Source organism: Ylistrum balloti, unplaced genomic scaffold (assembly GCF_031769215.1).
Source record: "Ylistrum balloti isolate Yb309-2 unplaced genomic scaffold, AGI_CSIRO_Ybal_v1 Utg370010, whole genome shotgun sequence".
NCBI lineage: Eukaryota > Metazoa > Mollusca > Bivalvia > Pectinida > Pectinidae > Ylistrum > Ylistrum balloti.
In genome coordinates this window covers 2,784,078-2,797,733 of record NW_026782083.1, presented here as the reverse complement: position 1 = coordinate 2,797,733, position 13,656 = coordinate 2,784,078, and the positions used below count along the sequence as shown (strand labels likewise).

Here is a 13,656-nt window from a genome sequence, read left to right as displayed (position 1 = left end):
GTTGCCAAACCATACACTTTCTAAATTCAAAATCATTTTTGTCTACTTACAAATAAATTTCGGAATGTTTAGAGTCACGTTAGGTCGTTCTCCTATCATAAATATATAATTTTGAATTATGTTTCACAAATTATTAGATAAGGACGACCTTCAACTTTAATGTTTTATTATTTCACTTTATCTAATGACCTTGACATTGCAGGTTGTCAGTTTGGCGACCGACCAGTGCTTATGAACACCCAGCTTGGAATGTTGTCATGCCGGGAGTACGTCCGTCAGTACGGGGTAGAGGTGTGCGATACCGAGGCTATCAACACGCACTGTTGTCACACGTGTTATCAGTACCGTTCACTCAACAGAGGATAATTTCGAACGACGTCATTCGCTACAATTCTTTTTCTTTCCTTCTTTCGGCAGCATTACTTCTGCCGAAAAGTGTGAACAGCTACAAAATAGCAAAATATTTCCTGATATCATTATACTATTACACGTCCATTTTAGCTGGAGCATTATCAACCTAAACAGGAGAACTGTGTATGTGTGATATCCTGTGACAGTGGAAACCATTCGGAATGATTATCACGTGATGCACATCATCCGGAATTTACACGAACGGTGTTTGTCCGCGAATCGAAATGAATTAAATTGCTTTGGGGGCTTGTCAAATCACAGATAATTCTCATAAACGTCCTTGAATTAGCGAGGTGAACACGCAAGCTTAAAAATGGTGGTTAAACAGAAGTCACGTGATGCGGATGAGTACAGAATGGTCGGTACACACGTGGAATAAGAATGTAATTTGTGGTCGCCTTTAACGAATAACACGTGTTAATTTATGAAGAATTATGATATAATGAAACCATGGACTTCTTAAAGTTGCCAGCCTTTGTAATCGGAGATGTATTCATTGCCCCGTATCAACAGAATCATTCGTTACTCCGTGCAACTACAATCATTCGCTACTCCGTACAACTACAATCATTCGTTACTCCGTACAACTACAATCATTCGTTACTCCGGACAACTACAATCATTCGTTACTCCGGACAACTACAATCATTCGTTACTCCGGACAAAACGTACAAGAAGAGCCATTCGTTCCTGTGTAAAACAACATGTACAATCATTCGTTAGTTTCCGTGCAAGTATTGAGGACCGTTCGTTACTCCGTACGAGTAGAATCATTCGTGTCTCCACACAAGTACCGAGAACCGTTCGCTTTTCCGTACGAAAAGAATCATTCGTGTCTCCACACAAGTACCGAGAACCGTTCGCTTTTCCGTACGAAAAGAATCATTCGTGTCTCCACACAAGTACCGAGAACCGTTCGCTTTTCCGTACGAAAAGAATCATTCGTTTCTCCACACAAGTATTGAGGACCGTTCGTTGTTCCGTACTCATAGAGGCATTCGTTACTCCGTACAACTACAATTATTCGTTACTTTCCGTATACGTATTGAGGACCGTTCGTTTTTCCGTACGAGTAGAATCATTCGTTACTCCGTACAACTACAATCATTCGTTAGTTTCCGTACCAGAAGTGATGGCCATTCATTACTACGGACTAGTAGAATCATTCGTTACTCCGTACAACTACAATCATTCGTTAGTTTCCGTACCAGAAGTGATGGCCATTCATTACTACGGACTAGTAGAATCATTCGTTACTCCGTACAACTACAATCATTCGTTAGTTTCCGTACCAGAAGTGATGGCCATTCATTACTACGGACTAGTAGAATCATTCGTTACTCCGTACAACTACAATCATTCGTTAGTTTCCGTACCAGAAGTGATGGCCATTCATTACTACGGACTAGTAGAATCATTCGTTACTCCGTACAACTACAATCATTCGTTAGTTTCCGTACCAGAAGTGATGGCCATTCATTACTACGGACTAGTAGAATCATTCGTTACTCCGTACAACTACAATCATTCGTTAGTTTCCGTACCAGAAGTGATGGCCATTCATTACTACGGACTAGTAGAATCATTCGTTACCTTCCGTACAACTACAAACATTCGTTACTTTCCGTACAGGGGCTGTTTATTGTCCCGTTCTACTAAAACTATACTTGACCTGTACTTCTGGAACCTTCATTACTGCGTAATGGTAGAACCGTTTGTTTCTCCATGGTAGTATAGAACCATGCAGAAACCAATCGTTATCCGAACCGATAGGACGAACTGCTGATCTCTACTTGTAAAACAATTCCTTGCTCTGTATTTATGGAACCATTCTTTACTCTGTACGAATAGGTAATTTGTTCTCTACCAGTAGGACGATTCCGGTTTTTTCTTACTACAGTGTTGTAGAACCACCCATTCTTCTGTAATAGGAGAACATCGCTACTCTGGTTTAATAGATCCAAACTTCCATATGTATAAAAGAATTCTATATTTCTTTAGGTCAAGAACTTCATTATATTGTAAGACGATCATATAAGAGGTGACGTCACGTATGGGGACTACATATGTCACGACCTCGATCCAATTACCACATCCATGTGTATTCATGGACTTGGGTCTCTTTCCGTTTTGTTTGGTCACGAGAGTACGCGAGAGAAGACAAAGTGGTACTCTGACGTAATGAGCTTGTTAAGACCATATGCTGAAGGAAAGTAAAGCGACACCGAACGAGCGACCGACTTGATGCTGAGGGCTATACAGGATATATATTTGTATCGGTGATGTTGTAAACTCCGTTTAGTTCCGCAATATTGTCCGTAACATACATCTGTTATAAATTCTCTATATTTCCTTCTGGAACTATTACGCAGTTACGTTCGTCTGTAGAAGAGTTTCATAGCGATTCAGCAGTTTGTATGTGTTCCATGATAACCTTCTTTAACATTTCTCAATATCTTTTTTCCGCAGTAATGTCTGTTACAGTTCCTCAGTAATGTCTGTTACAGTTCCGCAGTAATGTCTGTTACAGTTCCTCAGTAATGTCTGTTACAGTTCCGCAGTAATGTCTGTTACAGTTCCGCAGTAATGTCTGTTACAGTTCCGCAGTAATGTCTGTTACAGTTCCGCAGTAATGTCTGTTACAGTTCCTCAGTAATGTCTGTTATAGTTTCGCGATAACGTTTGTGATAGCTTGAGTCGTTTTCTTGCATCATTTGTATGGCTCAACTGTTCCACTCGAAGATTCCCGGAAAAACTCGGCTGTAATATCCCACTTTTAAGGATGCTATTGAACACTTCATCTTTAAAAGGTTCTGGCTTGAATTATCTCCAAGGTAAAGGTTAGGATGTAATGATGTTCGGAACACCTCGGATGTAATGTTCAGGTTGAAGATATGCTCAGATCTGCTGATCTCTAATGTTTTGACTGTAATTAGGCTCGGAACAGCTCGGCTGTAATGTTCTGGCTGTAATAAGACTCGAACAACTCAGCTGTAATGTTCTGGCTGTAATAAGGGTCGGAACAGCTCGACTGTAATGTTCAGGCTGTAATAAGGCTCGGAACAGCTCAGTTGTAATGTTCTGGCTGTAATATGATAAGGCTCGGAACAGCTTGGCTGTAATGTTCTAGCTGTAATAAGGCTCGGAACAGCTCAGTTGTAATGTTCTGGCTGTAATAAGGCTCGAATTAGCTCAGCTGTAATAAGGCTCGAAACACCTCAGTTGTAATGTTCTGGCTGTAATATGATAAGGCTCGGAACGGCGGTTATAATGTTTTGGTTGCGATGGTGCTCGGAACCGTTTGGCTGTAATGTTGTGATGGTGCTCGGAACCGTTCGGCTGTAATGTTGTGATGGTGCTCGGAACCGTTCGGCTGTAATGTTGTGATGGTGCTCGGAACCGTTCGGCTGTAATGTTGTGATGGTGCTCGGAACCGTTCGGCTGTAATGCGATGGTGCTCGGAATCGTTCGATTGGCATATTGTGATGGTGCTCGGAACCGTTCGGCTGTAATATTGTGATGTTGTTCGGAACCGTTCGGCTGTAATATTGTGATGGTGCTCGGAACCGTTCGATTGGTATGTTGTGGTGGTGCTCGGAACCGTTCGACTGTAATGCGATGGTGCTCGGAATCGTTCGATTGGCATATTGTGATGGTGCTCGGAACCGTTCGGCTGTAATATTGTGATGTTGTTCGGAACCGTTCGGCTGTAATATTGTGATGGTGCTCGGAACAGCTTGTATCTGTAATAGTGCTTGTTATCATGTTATATTTTGCGTAACCCGTCCATCTGTTATACTTACTAAAACTGCAATCTAAATCCCGAACAATTTCACTTTACATATACAATTATTTCAGACCATTATCCAGATATTGAATGGTTATAAAAACACAGTGGACACGTGAAAACACCTTCAATTCTTCTATTGTACCCAAAATATCTCCGATAAGGTTTAATACAACTATGCTACTATACGTATTATGTATGTAGCAATACAATGTATTATGAAAAGACACGCCCACTATATACCAAATTCATCAATTCTAGAAGAAAATTTTATTGATTTTAGTCAAATTATCATTACAGTTCACATTTTAAAAGACTGCCTTGGAATCTTTATGCAAATTGTACATATCTATTTATTTTTTTACCATAACATTTTAATGTATATGTGTAAGGTGCCCTGACTGTTTATAAACCATCTAGTTTGTTTTAAAAATATCAATTTAATATCACGACACATACCTACACGGAACATTATCATATGTTTTTGTATATAATTGTACATTTTAATTTTGCATTTTATTAAAAACTTTCTAAATTAAAAGTGTTTCCATTACTATTAATAATAGCAAAGAGTAAGTTACTGTGGTTGAAGGGAGATAACTCGTTATTGTGTACTGCCTGGCAGTATTCCAAGCCTAGTGATTGACTTGCGACTTCTAGCAAGATTTGTCTTTAATCAATAGACAGTTCTATTAGTAGTTACATGTATGGATATCAAATAGTCATGTTATAATAGCTGACATTTCTATTTCCACGTGTTTTGCATTAAACATTTCCTAAATCGTTTGATATATAAAGAGTACAAAATCTACAACGATTCTTCATACAAAACACTGTTACTGTCCTTTTGTCGAATATCTGGCCATCGTTGGTATCGATAGCAACCAGCAAACTAAAAACAAGAAATTCAACACCAGATGGCCGCCGTGCTATCGGCGAAGTGATATATACATACGTATAGGTAAAAGTTCAATCGATTTCTGGTGTTTTATATATTATTACCTGGTTTGAGACATAAACAAGAGTATCCCTATAATTATCCGAGTCAGTGTGATTTGGGGTGATAGACTGGGATATATTTCCAACGACCTATGTCACCACTGCTAAACAGCATCGAAATCCTTACTTCGACTGCTGTCAATGATGACAATCCTACAGTAGGGTACTTTACGTCTTGTGTCGATGGTGACAATCCTACAGTAGGGGTACTCTACTCCTTGTGTCAATCATGACATTCCTACAGTAGGAGTACTCTACTTCTTGTAACGATGATGACATTCCTACAGTAGGGATACTCTACTTCTTGTAACGACGATGATATTCCTACAGTAGGGGTACTCTACTCCTTGTGTCAATCATGACATTCCTACAGTAGGGATACTCTACTTCTTGTAACGACGATGATATTCCTACAGTAGGGGTACTCTACTCCTTGTGTCAATCATGACATTCCTACAGTAGGAGTACTCTACTTCTTGTAACGATGATGACATTCCTACAGTAGGGATACTCTACTTCTTGTAACGACGATGACATTCCTACAGTAGGGGTACTCTACTCCTTGTGTCGACGATGACATTCCTACGGTAGGGGTACTCTACTCCTTGTGTCAATCATGACATTCCTACATTAGGGATACTCTACTCCTTGTGTCGATGATGACAATCCTACAGTAGGGGTACTCTACTTCTTGTGTCGATGATGACAATCGTACAGTAGGGATACTACTCCTTGTATCGATGATGACATTCCTACAGTAGGAATACTCTACACCTTGTGTCGATGATGACAATCATACATTAGGGATACTCTACTCCTTGTGTCAATCATGACATTCCTACAGTAGGGATACTCTACTCTTTGTGTCGATGATGACATTCCTACAGTAGGGATACTCTCCTTATGTCGATGATGACATTCCTTCAGTAGGTAGGGATACTCTCCTTGTGTCGATGACGGCAATCCTACAGTAGGGATACTCTACTCCTTGTGTCAATCATGACAATCCTACAGTAGGGGTACTCTACTCTTTGTGTCGATGATGACAATCCTACAGTAGGGATACTCTACTCTTTGTGTCGATGATGACAATCCTACAGTAGGGATACTCTACTCCTTGTGTCGATGGTGACAATCCTACAGTAGGGATACTCTACTTCTGTGTCGATGATGACAATCCTACAGTAAGGATACTCTACTGCTTGTGTCGATGATGACAATCCTACAGTAAGGATACTCTACTGCTTGTGTCGATGATGACAATCCTACAGTAGGGGTACTCTACTTCTCGTGTCGATGATGACATTCCTACAGTAGGGATGCTCTTCTTGTGTCGATGATGACAATCCTACAGTAGGGATACTCTACTCTTTGTGTCGATGATGACATTCCTACAGTAGGGGTGCTCTTCTTGTGTCGATGATGACAATCCTACAGTAGGGATACTCTACTCTTTGTGTCGATGATGACAATCCTACAGTAGGGATACTACTCCTTGTGTCGATGATGACATTCCTACAGTAGGGATACTACTCCTTGTGTCGATGATGACATTCCTACAGTAGGGATACTCTACTCTTTGTGTCGATGATGACATTCCTACAGTAGGGATACTCTACTTCTTGTGTCGATGATGACATTCCTACAGTAGGGATACTCTACTCTTTGTGTCGATGATGACAATCCTACAGTAGGGATACTCTACTTCTTGTGTCGATGGTGACAATCCTACAGTAGGGGTACTCTTCTTGTGTCGATGATGACAATCCTACAGTAGGGATACTCTACTGCTTGTGTCGATGATGACATTCCTACAGTAGGGATACTCTACTTCTGTGTTGATGATGACAATCCTACAGTAGGGATACTCTGCTCTTTGTGTCGATGATGACAATCCTACAGTAGGGATACTCTACTGCTTGTGTCGATGATGACAATCCTACAGTAGGGATACTCTACTGCTTGTGTCGATGATGACATTCCTACAGTAGGGATACTCTACTTCTGTGTCGATGATGACAATCCTACAGTAGGGATACTCTGCTCTTTGTGTCGATGATGACAATCCTACAGTAGGGGTACTCTACTGCTTGTGTCGATGATGACAATCCTGCAGTAGGGATACTCTACTTCTTGTGTCGATGGTGACAATCCTACAGTAGGGATACTCTACTTCTTGTGTCGATGATGACAATCCTACATTAGGGATACTCTACTTCTTGTGTCGATGATGACAATCCTACAGTAGGGATACTCTACTTCTTGTGTCGATGATGACAATCCTACAGTAGGGGTACTCTACTTCTTGTGTCGATGATGACAATCCTACATTAGGGATACTCTACTTCTTGTGTCGATGGTGACAATCCTACAGTAGGGGTACTCTTCTTGTGTCGATGATGACAATCCTACAGTAGGGATACTCTACTCCTTGTGTCGATGATGACAATCCTACAGTAGGGATACTCTACTCTTTGTGTCGATGATGACATTCCTACAGTAGGGGTACTCTACTCCTTGTGTCGATGATGACAATCCTACAGTAGGGATACTCTACTCTTTGTGTCGATGATGACAATCCTACAGTAGGGATACTCTACTCTTTGTGTCGATGATGACATTCCTACAGTAGGGATACTCTGCTCTTTGTGTCGATGATGACAATCCTACAGTAGGGATACTCTACTCTTTGTGTCGATGATGACAATCCTACAGTAGGGATACTCTGCTCTTTGTGTCGATGATGACAATCCTACAGTAGGGATACTCTACTCTTTGTGTCGATGATGACAATCCTACAGTAGGGATACTCTACTGCTTGTGTCGATGATGACATTCCTACAGTAGGGATACTCTACTTCTGTGTCGATGATGACAATCCTACAGTAGGGATACTCTGCTCTTTGTGTCGATGATGACAATCCTACATTAGGGATACTCTACTTCTTGTGTCGATGATGACATTCCTACAGTAGGGATACTCTACTCCTTGTGTCAATCATGACATTCCTACATTAGGGGTACTCTACTCCTCGTGTCGATGATGACAATCCTACAGTAGGGATACTCTACTGCTTGTGTCGATGGTGACAATCCTACAGTAGGGATACTCTACTCCTTGTGTCGATGGTGACATTCCTACAGTAGGGATACTCTACTGCTTGTGTCGATGATGACATTCCTACAGTAGGGATACTCTACTTCTGTGTCGATGATGACAATCCTACAGTAGGGATACTCTGCTCTTTGTGTCGATGATGACAATCCTACAGTAGGGGTACTCTACTGCTTGTGTCGATGATGACAATCCTGCAGTAGGGATACTCTACTCTTTGTGTCGATGATGACATTCCTACAGTAGGGATACTCTACTCTTTGTGTCGATGATGACATTCCTACAGTAGGGATACTCTGCTCTTTGTGTCGATGATGACATTCCTACAGTAGGGATACTCTACTCTTTGTGTCGATGATGACATTCCTACAGTAGGGATACTCTACTCTTTGTGTCGATGATGACAATCCTACAGTAGGGATACTCTGCTCTTTGTGTCGATGATGACATTCCTACAGTAGGGATACTCTACTCTTTGTGTCGATGATGACATTCCTACGGTAGGGGTACTCTACTCCTTGTGTCAATCATGACATTCCTACAGTAGGAGTACTCTACTTCTTGTGTCGATGATGACAATCCTACAGTAGGGATACTCTACTTCTTGTAACGACGATGACATTCCTACAGTAGGGGTACTCTACTCCTTGTGTCAACGATGACATTCCTACGGTAGGGGTACTCTACTCCTTGTGTCAATCATGACATTCCTACATTAGGGATACTCTACTCCTTGTGTCGATGATGACAATCCTACAGTAGGGATACTCTACTCTTTGTGTCGATGATGACAATCCTACAGTAGGGATACTCTACTCTTTGTGTCGATGATGACAATCCTACAGTAGGGATACTCTACTCTTTGTGTCGATGATGACAATCCTACAGTAGGGATACTCTGCTCTTTGTGTCGATGATGACAATCCTACAGTAGGGGTACTCTACTTCTTGTGTCGATGATGACATTCCTACAGTAGGGATACTCTACTCTTTGTGTCGATGATGACAATCCTACAGTAGGGATACTCTACTTCTTGTGTCGGTGATGACATTCCTACAGTAGGGATACTCTACTCCTTGTGTCGATGATGACAAACCTACAGTAGGGATACTCTACTCCTTGTGTCGATGATGACAAACCTACAGTAGGGATACTCTACTCCTTGTGTCGATGATGACAATCCTAAAGTAGGAACATTGACCTGCAGTTTTAACAATACAAACTTGTACCTAGGAGAATCATATATAGACACTTACCAGAAATCATATGTTACAAACTTTGTATGTATTCGGTAGACGGATCTGACACATATAAAACATTACTGCGACACCATGATGAGTAGCTGAAGTAGTAAGTTTATTTCTTTGCCAAGGTTTTCTCATTTTTACAAACTACACTCTTTGTTGTCCACCATTCTGTTGTTTGTGTCAATAAGTCAAACGTGTAATGAAATTACAGTACATATGAATCAATGTAAATGTTGACGTGGGTTGTTTTATTGGCAAAACATTACACAGCAATACATCTTTCTCCACATCTGATGATAGAATAGCATCCAAAGAAAGGAGAAGTGGTCTTTTTTATATCATCTCGCCATGACTCGAGAAGGATGTTCCTGATCACTAACCCCCTCCCCCTAGAGGATCGTGTCCTAGTCCCCAGGGATGTCTACTCTACTGTTCTACTACAACATCAAATGAATCAGCTCTTATTTTGGTAGAACCGTTTGTATTGCTTTAAAACAAGGTGATTCAGTAGTAAGGATATACTGTTACAACAGGACAACTTTAGTTGGAATACTTTTGATTGAAATCTACTATTTAGAACATAACCGTAAATATTGGACGTTTCGGCATTTGGAAGCAAGGACTAGGCCTAACATCATACAGAATTCAAATTCTGTGATAATAGTTCAGACAGGGAGCTCCGGTTTACGATTATGCCTAATGAAGTGGTGAAATTTATATATCATATCTATAAATGTATCGACAAGAAAAATAGAAAATCAATATGCAACAAACCGGAAGTAATTGATTTTGTTATGTAGTCTGGATCAATTATTGCCGCTAACCATCTTGTGTTATATAACATCACATGAACTAATGTGATTGAGTTACAACCCCACATTTGTACAGATAACGATAAGATATCTGACAAGTTACCTTTTGAAGAGAAAATGCCGCCAATCAGAACATTTCAAACATGCCAAAGACTTGTGATCGAACTGTACATTATTTTAGAAACACTAATTTGATTTTGTGTTATTGTTAGTTCCGAAGAATCACGATATGTACTGAACCTGAAATTACATGTTAATATCGGTACGTCACACTGGCACTAGCTCAGTCTGGCTTCTCTGGTCATAATCAAATAAAGAATTAACAACTCCATTAAAAACTATCAAACATATAAAACTCTCTGCATACACACCCTATATTCCAGGGAACTAAAGTACTAGTATGACATGTACCTGACATAACATGACTAACAGGTTTCCAGGGCAACGCGTTAATGAACCACGTCATAGATCATTACCCAAAAGATCAGCAATGAGTTCTGGTGGGGGAGGAATATTAAACACCTCTGTTGTTATGAGGGGAGGGAATGGCGTTCCGTATCACTTCCTTACTAGTTAACACGCCATCGATCGGTCAGTCCAGAGATCTACTGTTGTCGGAGAAACAAACAGATGATCCATTAGTCTACTCCAGTATACGTCACGAAACTTCAACCATGTGCAGATTGATTAAAATTTGTTCTCATCTCAGGAATTAATATTGTATAATAATAAAAGGTATGCAAAATACTGTTTTAACAATATTGTAAGTTTTGTATAATTGTTTTAATATCTGTACCATAATTCCAATGTGGCTGACGGATCTATCGATTACCAGCTTTCATTTCATCACAAGTCAGTATTAGATATATCCCCTATTTCATCATCAGATACAACGTATCTTTGAAGTAAAGATATTTCAAAGAAACCGTCGACACTAAGATAACATCAAAATAAGACTTGTACATCACGTAAATCCTTTTTGTCCTTTCAGTTTTTTTTTATTTTATATTGGTTATCGTTTTGCACCTCCATAAACACTGATGCAGTTTTGATCCATTTACTCCATCCCATCTTCTCTACGTCATGACCGGTACAGTTTCTAATGTTCAATATTTATCATACATTTCTTATAATTTTCTTGACTTTATACATATATACAACAATTATTGTTACACGAGATCAGTGATCCTAAATTATCATTGAATTAAGCGAATCAAAATTAGTTTAAAAACTAGACTATTGGACCATGTAATATAGTGATAGCATTGCCAGGGTATGAATCCCAATCCTACTCTTCGGCTTTCGTCATGGCGATACTATTTGTGGTCATATGGATTTTGATGTATTTACTGTTCGGTCAATCATTGTTTCCACGTGACTGACTAATCATATGACAGCTCTGGGAATCTTCGGGGAAATGGAATGACAAGATTAAACAACAAACCAATCAATCGAGACAAATCACAAACAGGTCATAGTCTATTAAAGCAGAAATGATGGCTACAGTACTGTGTGTCCTTTTTTCTATTGACATTTGTAAATGTTGTCTGTTAGAACTTGTGATTGTAGATTTTCTAGTTCACATAAAACGGTAACTAGAAACGTTTCGTTCCGGACTATATTGGGTGATATAGCCTAAGAAACAGATTGAATTATCTCCCCCTGACTGACTTGACCTCATGAATGACGTTAGGTGCCCCGTCAGAGGTATCAATGTCTGTCTGTCTGTAAAACAACTCAAATCGATGGTGTTTAATGTGCATGAATGCTTCGCAACCAACAGATTTACTGTACTGGAACAATACAACCAGACTTCACAAACTCCTTTTCTTGTGATCTTAACCTATCATGTAGCCAGTGTAATGATGATGGTTCATTTTGTGGAACAATTATGATTTAGACCGAACAAAATACTGGGTATGACGTCATCATAATTTGTGCTAATCAATCACAAAGCGTGTGTACTACACGCAGTGAACGATATGACATGACCTTTGACGATACAGAATCACTAAGAATCATGACTTACGTACTCAGTGAAGCGTATTGCACGTCAGAACTGCATGGACAACTGATATGTACTGCTCATGGCAAACGTCTTGGCTTTATGGTACCTGAAGTTACCGTCAGACTCAGTTAGATACTCCACCACTGATTATACAGATTAGCTCCAAATCAAGCACTCAAATGACAATTCAATGACGTTTCTTTTTTAAGTTTACGCGAACACCCTATCAATAGAACAACATTTTGATACATGTCTAGTCCAAACTATTAATGCGTGTCCACAATGTATGTGAAGAAGATCCTGATACACTTCACTACCATCCATTTTTATCTGTAATCTGTCATCTTTATGGTCGGAAAAAACTATAGACAGTGGAAGTCCTCGGCACGGATTTCTTTCGGTATCTCAGGAAGAACTCTTTCACTGTATATAAAGAGTTACAAAATTGCAGATTTCATCTCTTTAAATGTTGATGTCTCACATCCTGACCATGGAAGACATTCCAAAGAAATTTGGGCCATAAAGTATTTACGGGGAAGGGCCGACCGAAAATCCACATATCGAAAAAGATTGTTAACAGGAAGTTAACATTAGAACCTATAACGTAGGCAGGAGTCATTTAGAACGAGGTTCAGCAGCAATTACAGACTTGAAGAGGCCCACGAAATGAGAACAAGATACAATTGTACATTGCCAAGTTTTCTGTTCTGTCGTCTGTTATTCGACTGTTTCGGCATGCAATGTATACTTCATAGTAACGTATTTAGCAGATAGGCACCTGTATACACTATACATCACTGTTCTAAAAGATGAGACCGAACTGACTCCTTGATAGGATGTTCAAAGTTTTCAAAAGACGAATGTCCTACCTTGTTGCGAATTGGTGCAAACTATATAGTATGCAATCTTAAATCGACGTATGCATAGTTTATCGCAGATTCCTCATGGTTTTTTTCTCTCTCTTTTTTTTTTTTTTTTTTTTTGTCAGAAAGCAATGTGAAATAAAAACTTATTGATTCCGTCGACATAAGAAATAAATAAGCATATTAAAGAAAAATCTTCCCAACGTGCATCACTCTACGAACTGAAATCTTCTGTCTCCTCCAAGGAAAGTGATCTCCTGCGTTGATGATAAGAAAAAGGAGATAGATCTGGATTTCCGACAGAGGAATTTGTTTCGTAAACAACGCTGAATGTTTATCTGTCGATTTAATTGACTTCAAGAAAAATAGACATGTTAAATAACATTTGTAAATAGAGGATACAGGGTAATACT

The 13,656-nt window shown here is 39.6% G+C and overlaps 1 protein-coding gene across 1 annotated transcript in view; it reads left to right on the top strand.

The window, feature by feature from the left end:
- LOC132548378 (uncharacterized) overlaps window positions 1-4,739 on the top strand; it is a 29,498-nt gene extending 24,759 nt beyond the window's left edge. The window contains exon 8 of the mRNA XM_060212240.1: window positions 203-4,739. Within this exon, the coding sequence (XP_060068223.1) occupies window positions 203-366 (164 nt within the window). The 3' untranslated portion in view covers window positions 367-4,739. The remainder of the gene's footprint in view (window positions 1-202) is intronic.
- Window positions 4,740-13,656: the final 8,917 nt, after the last annotated feature.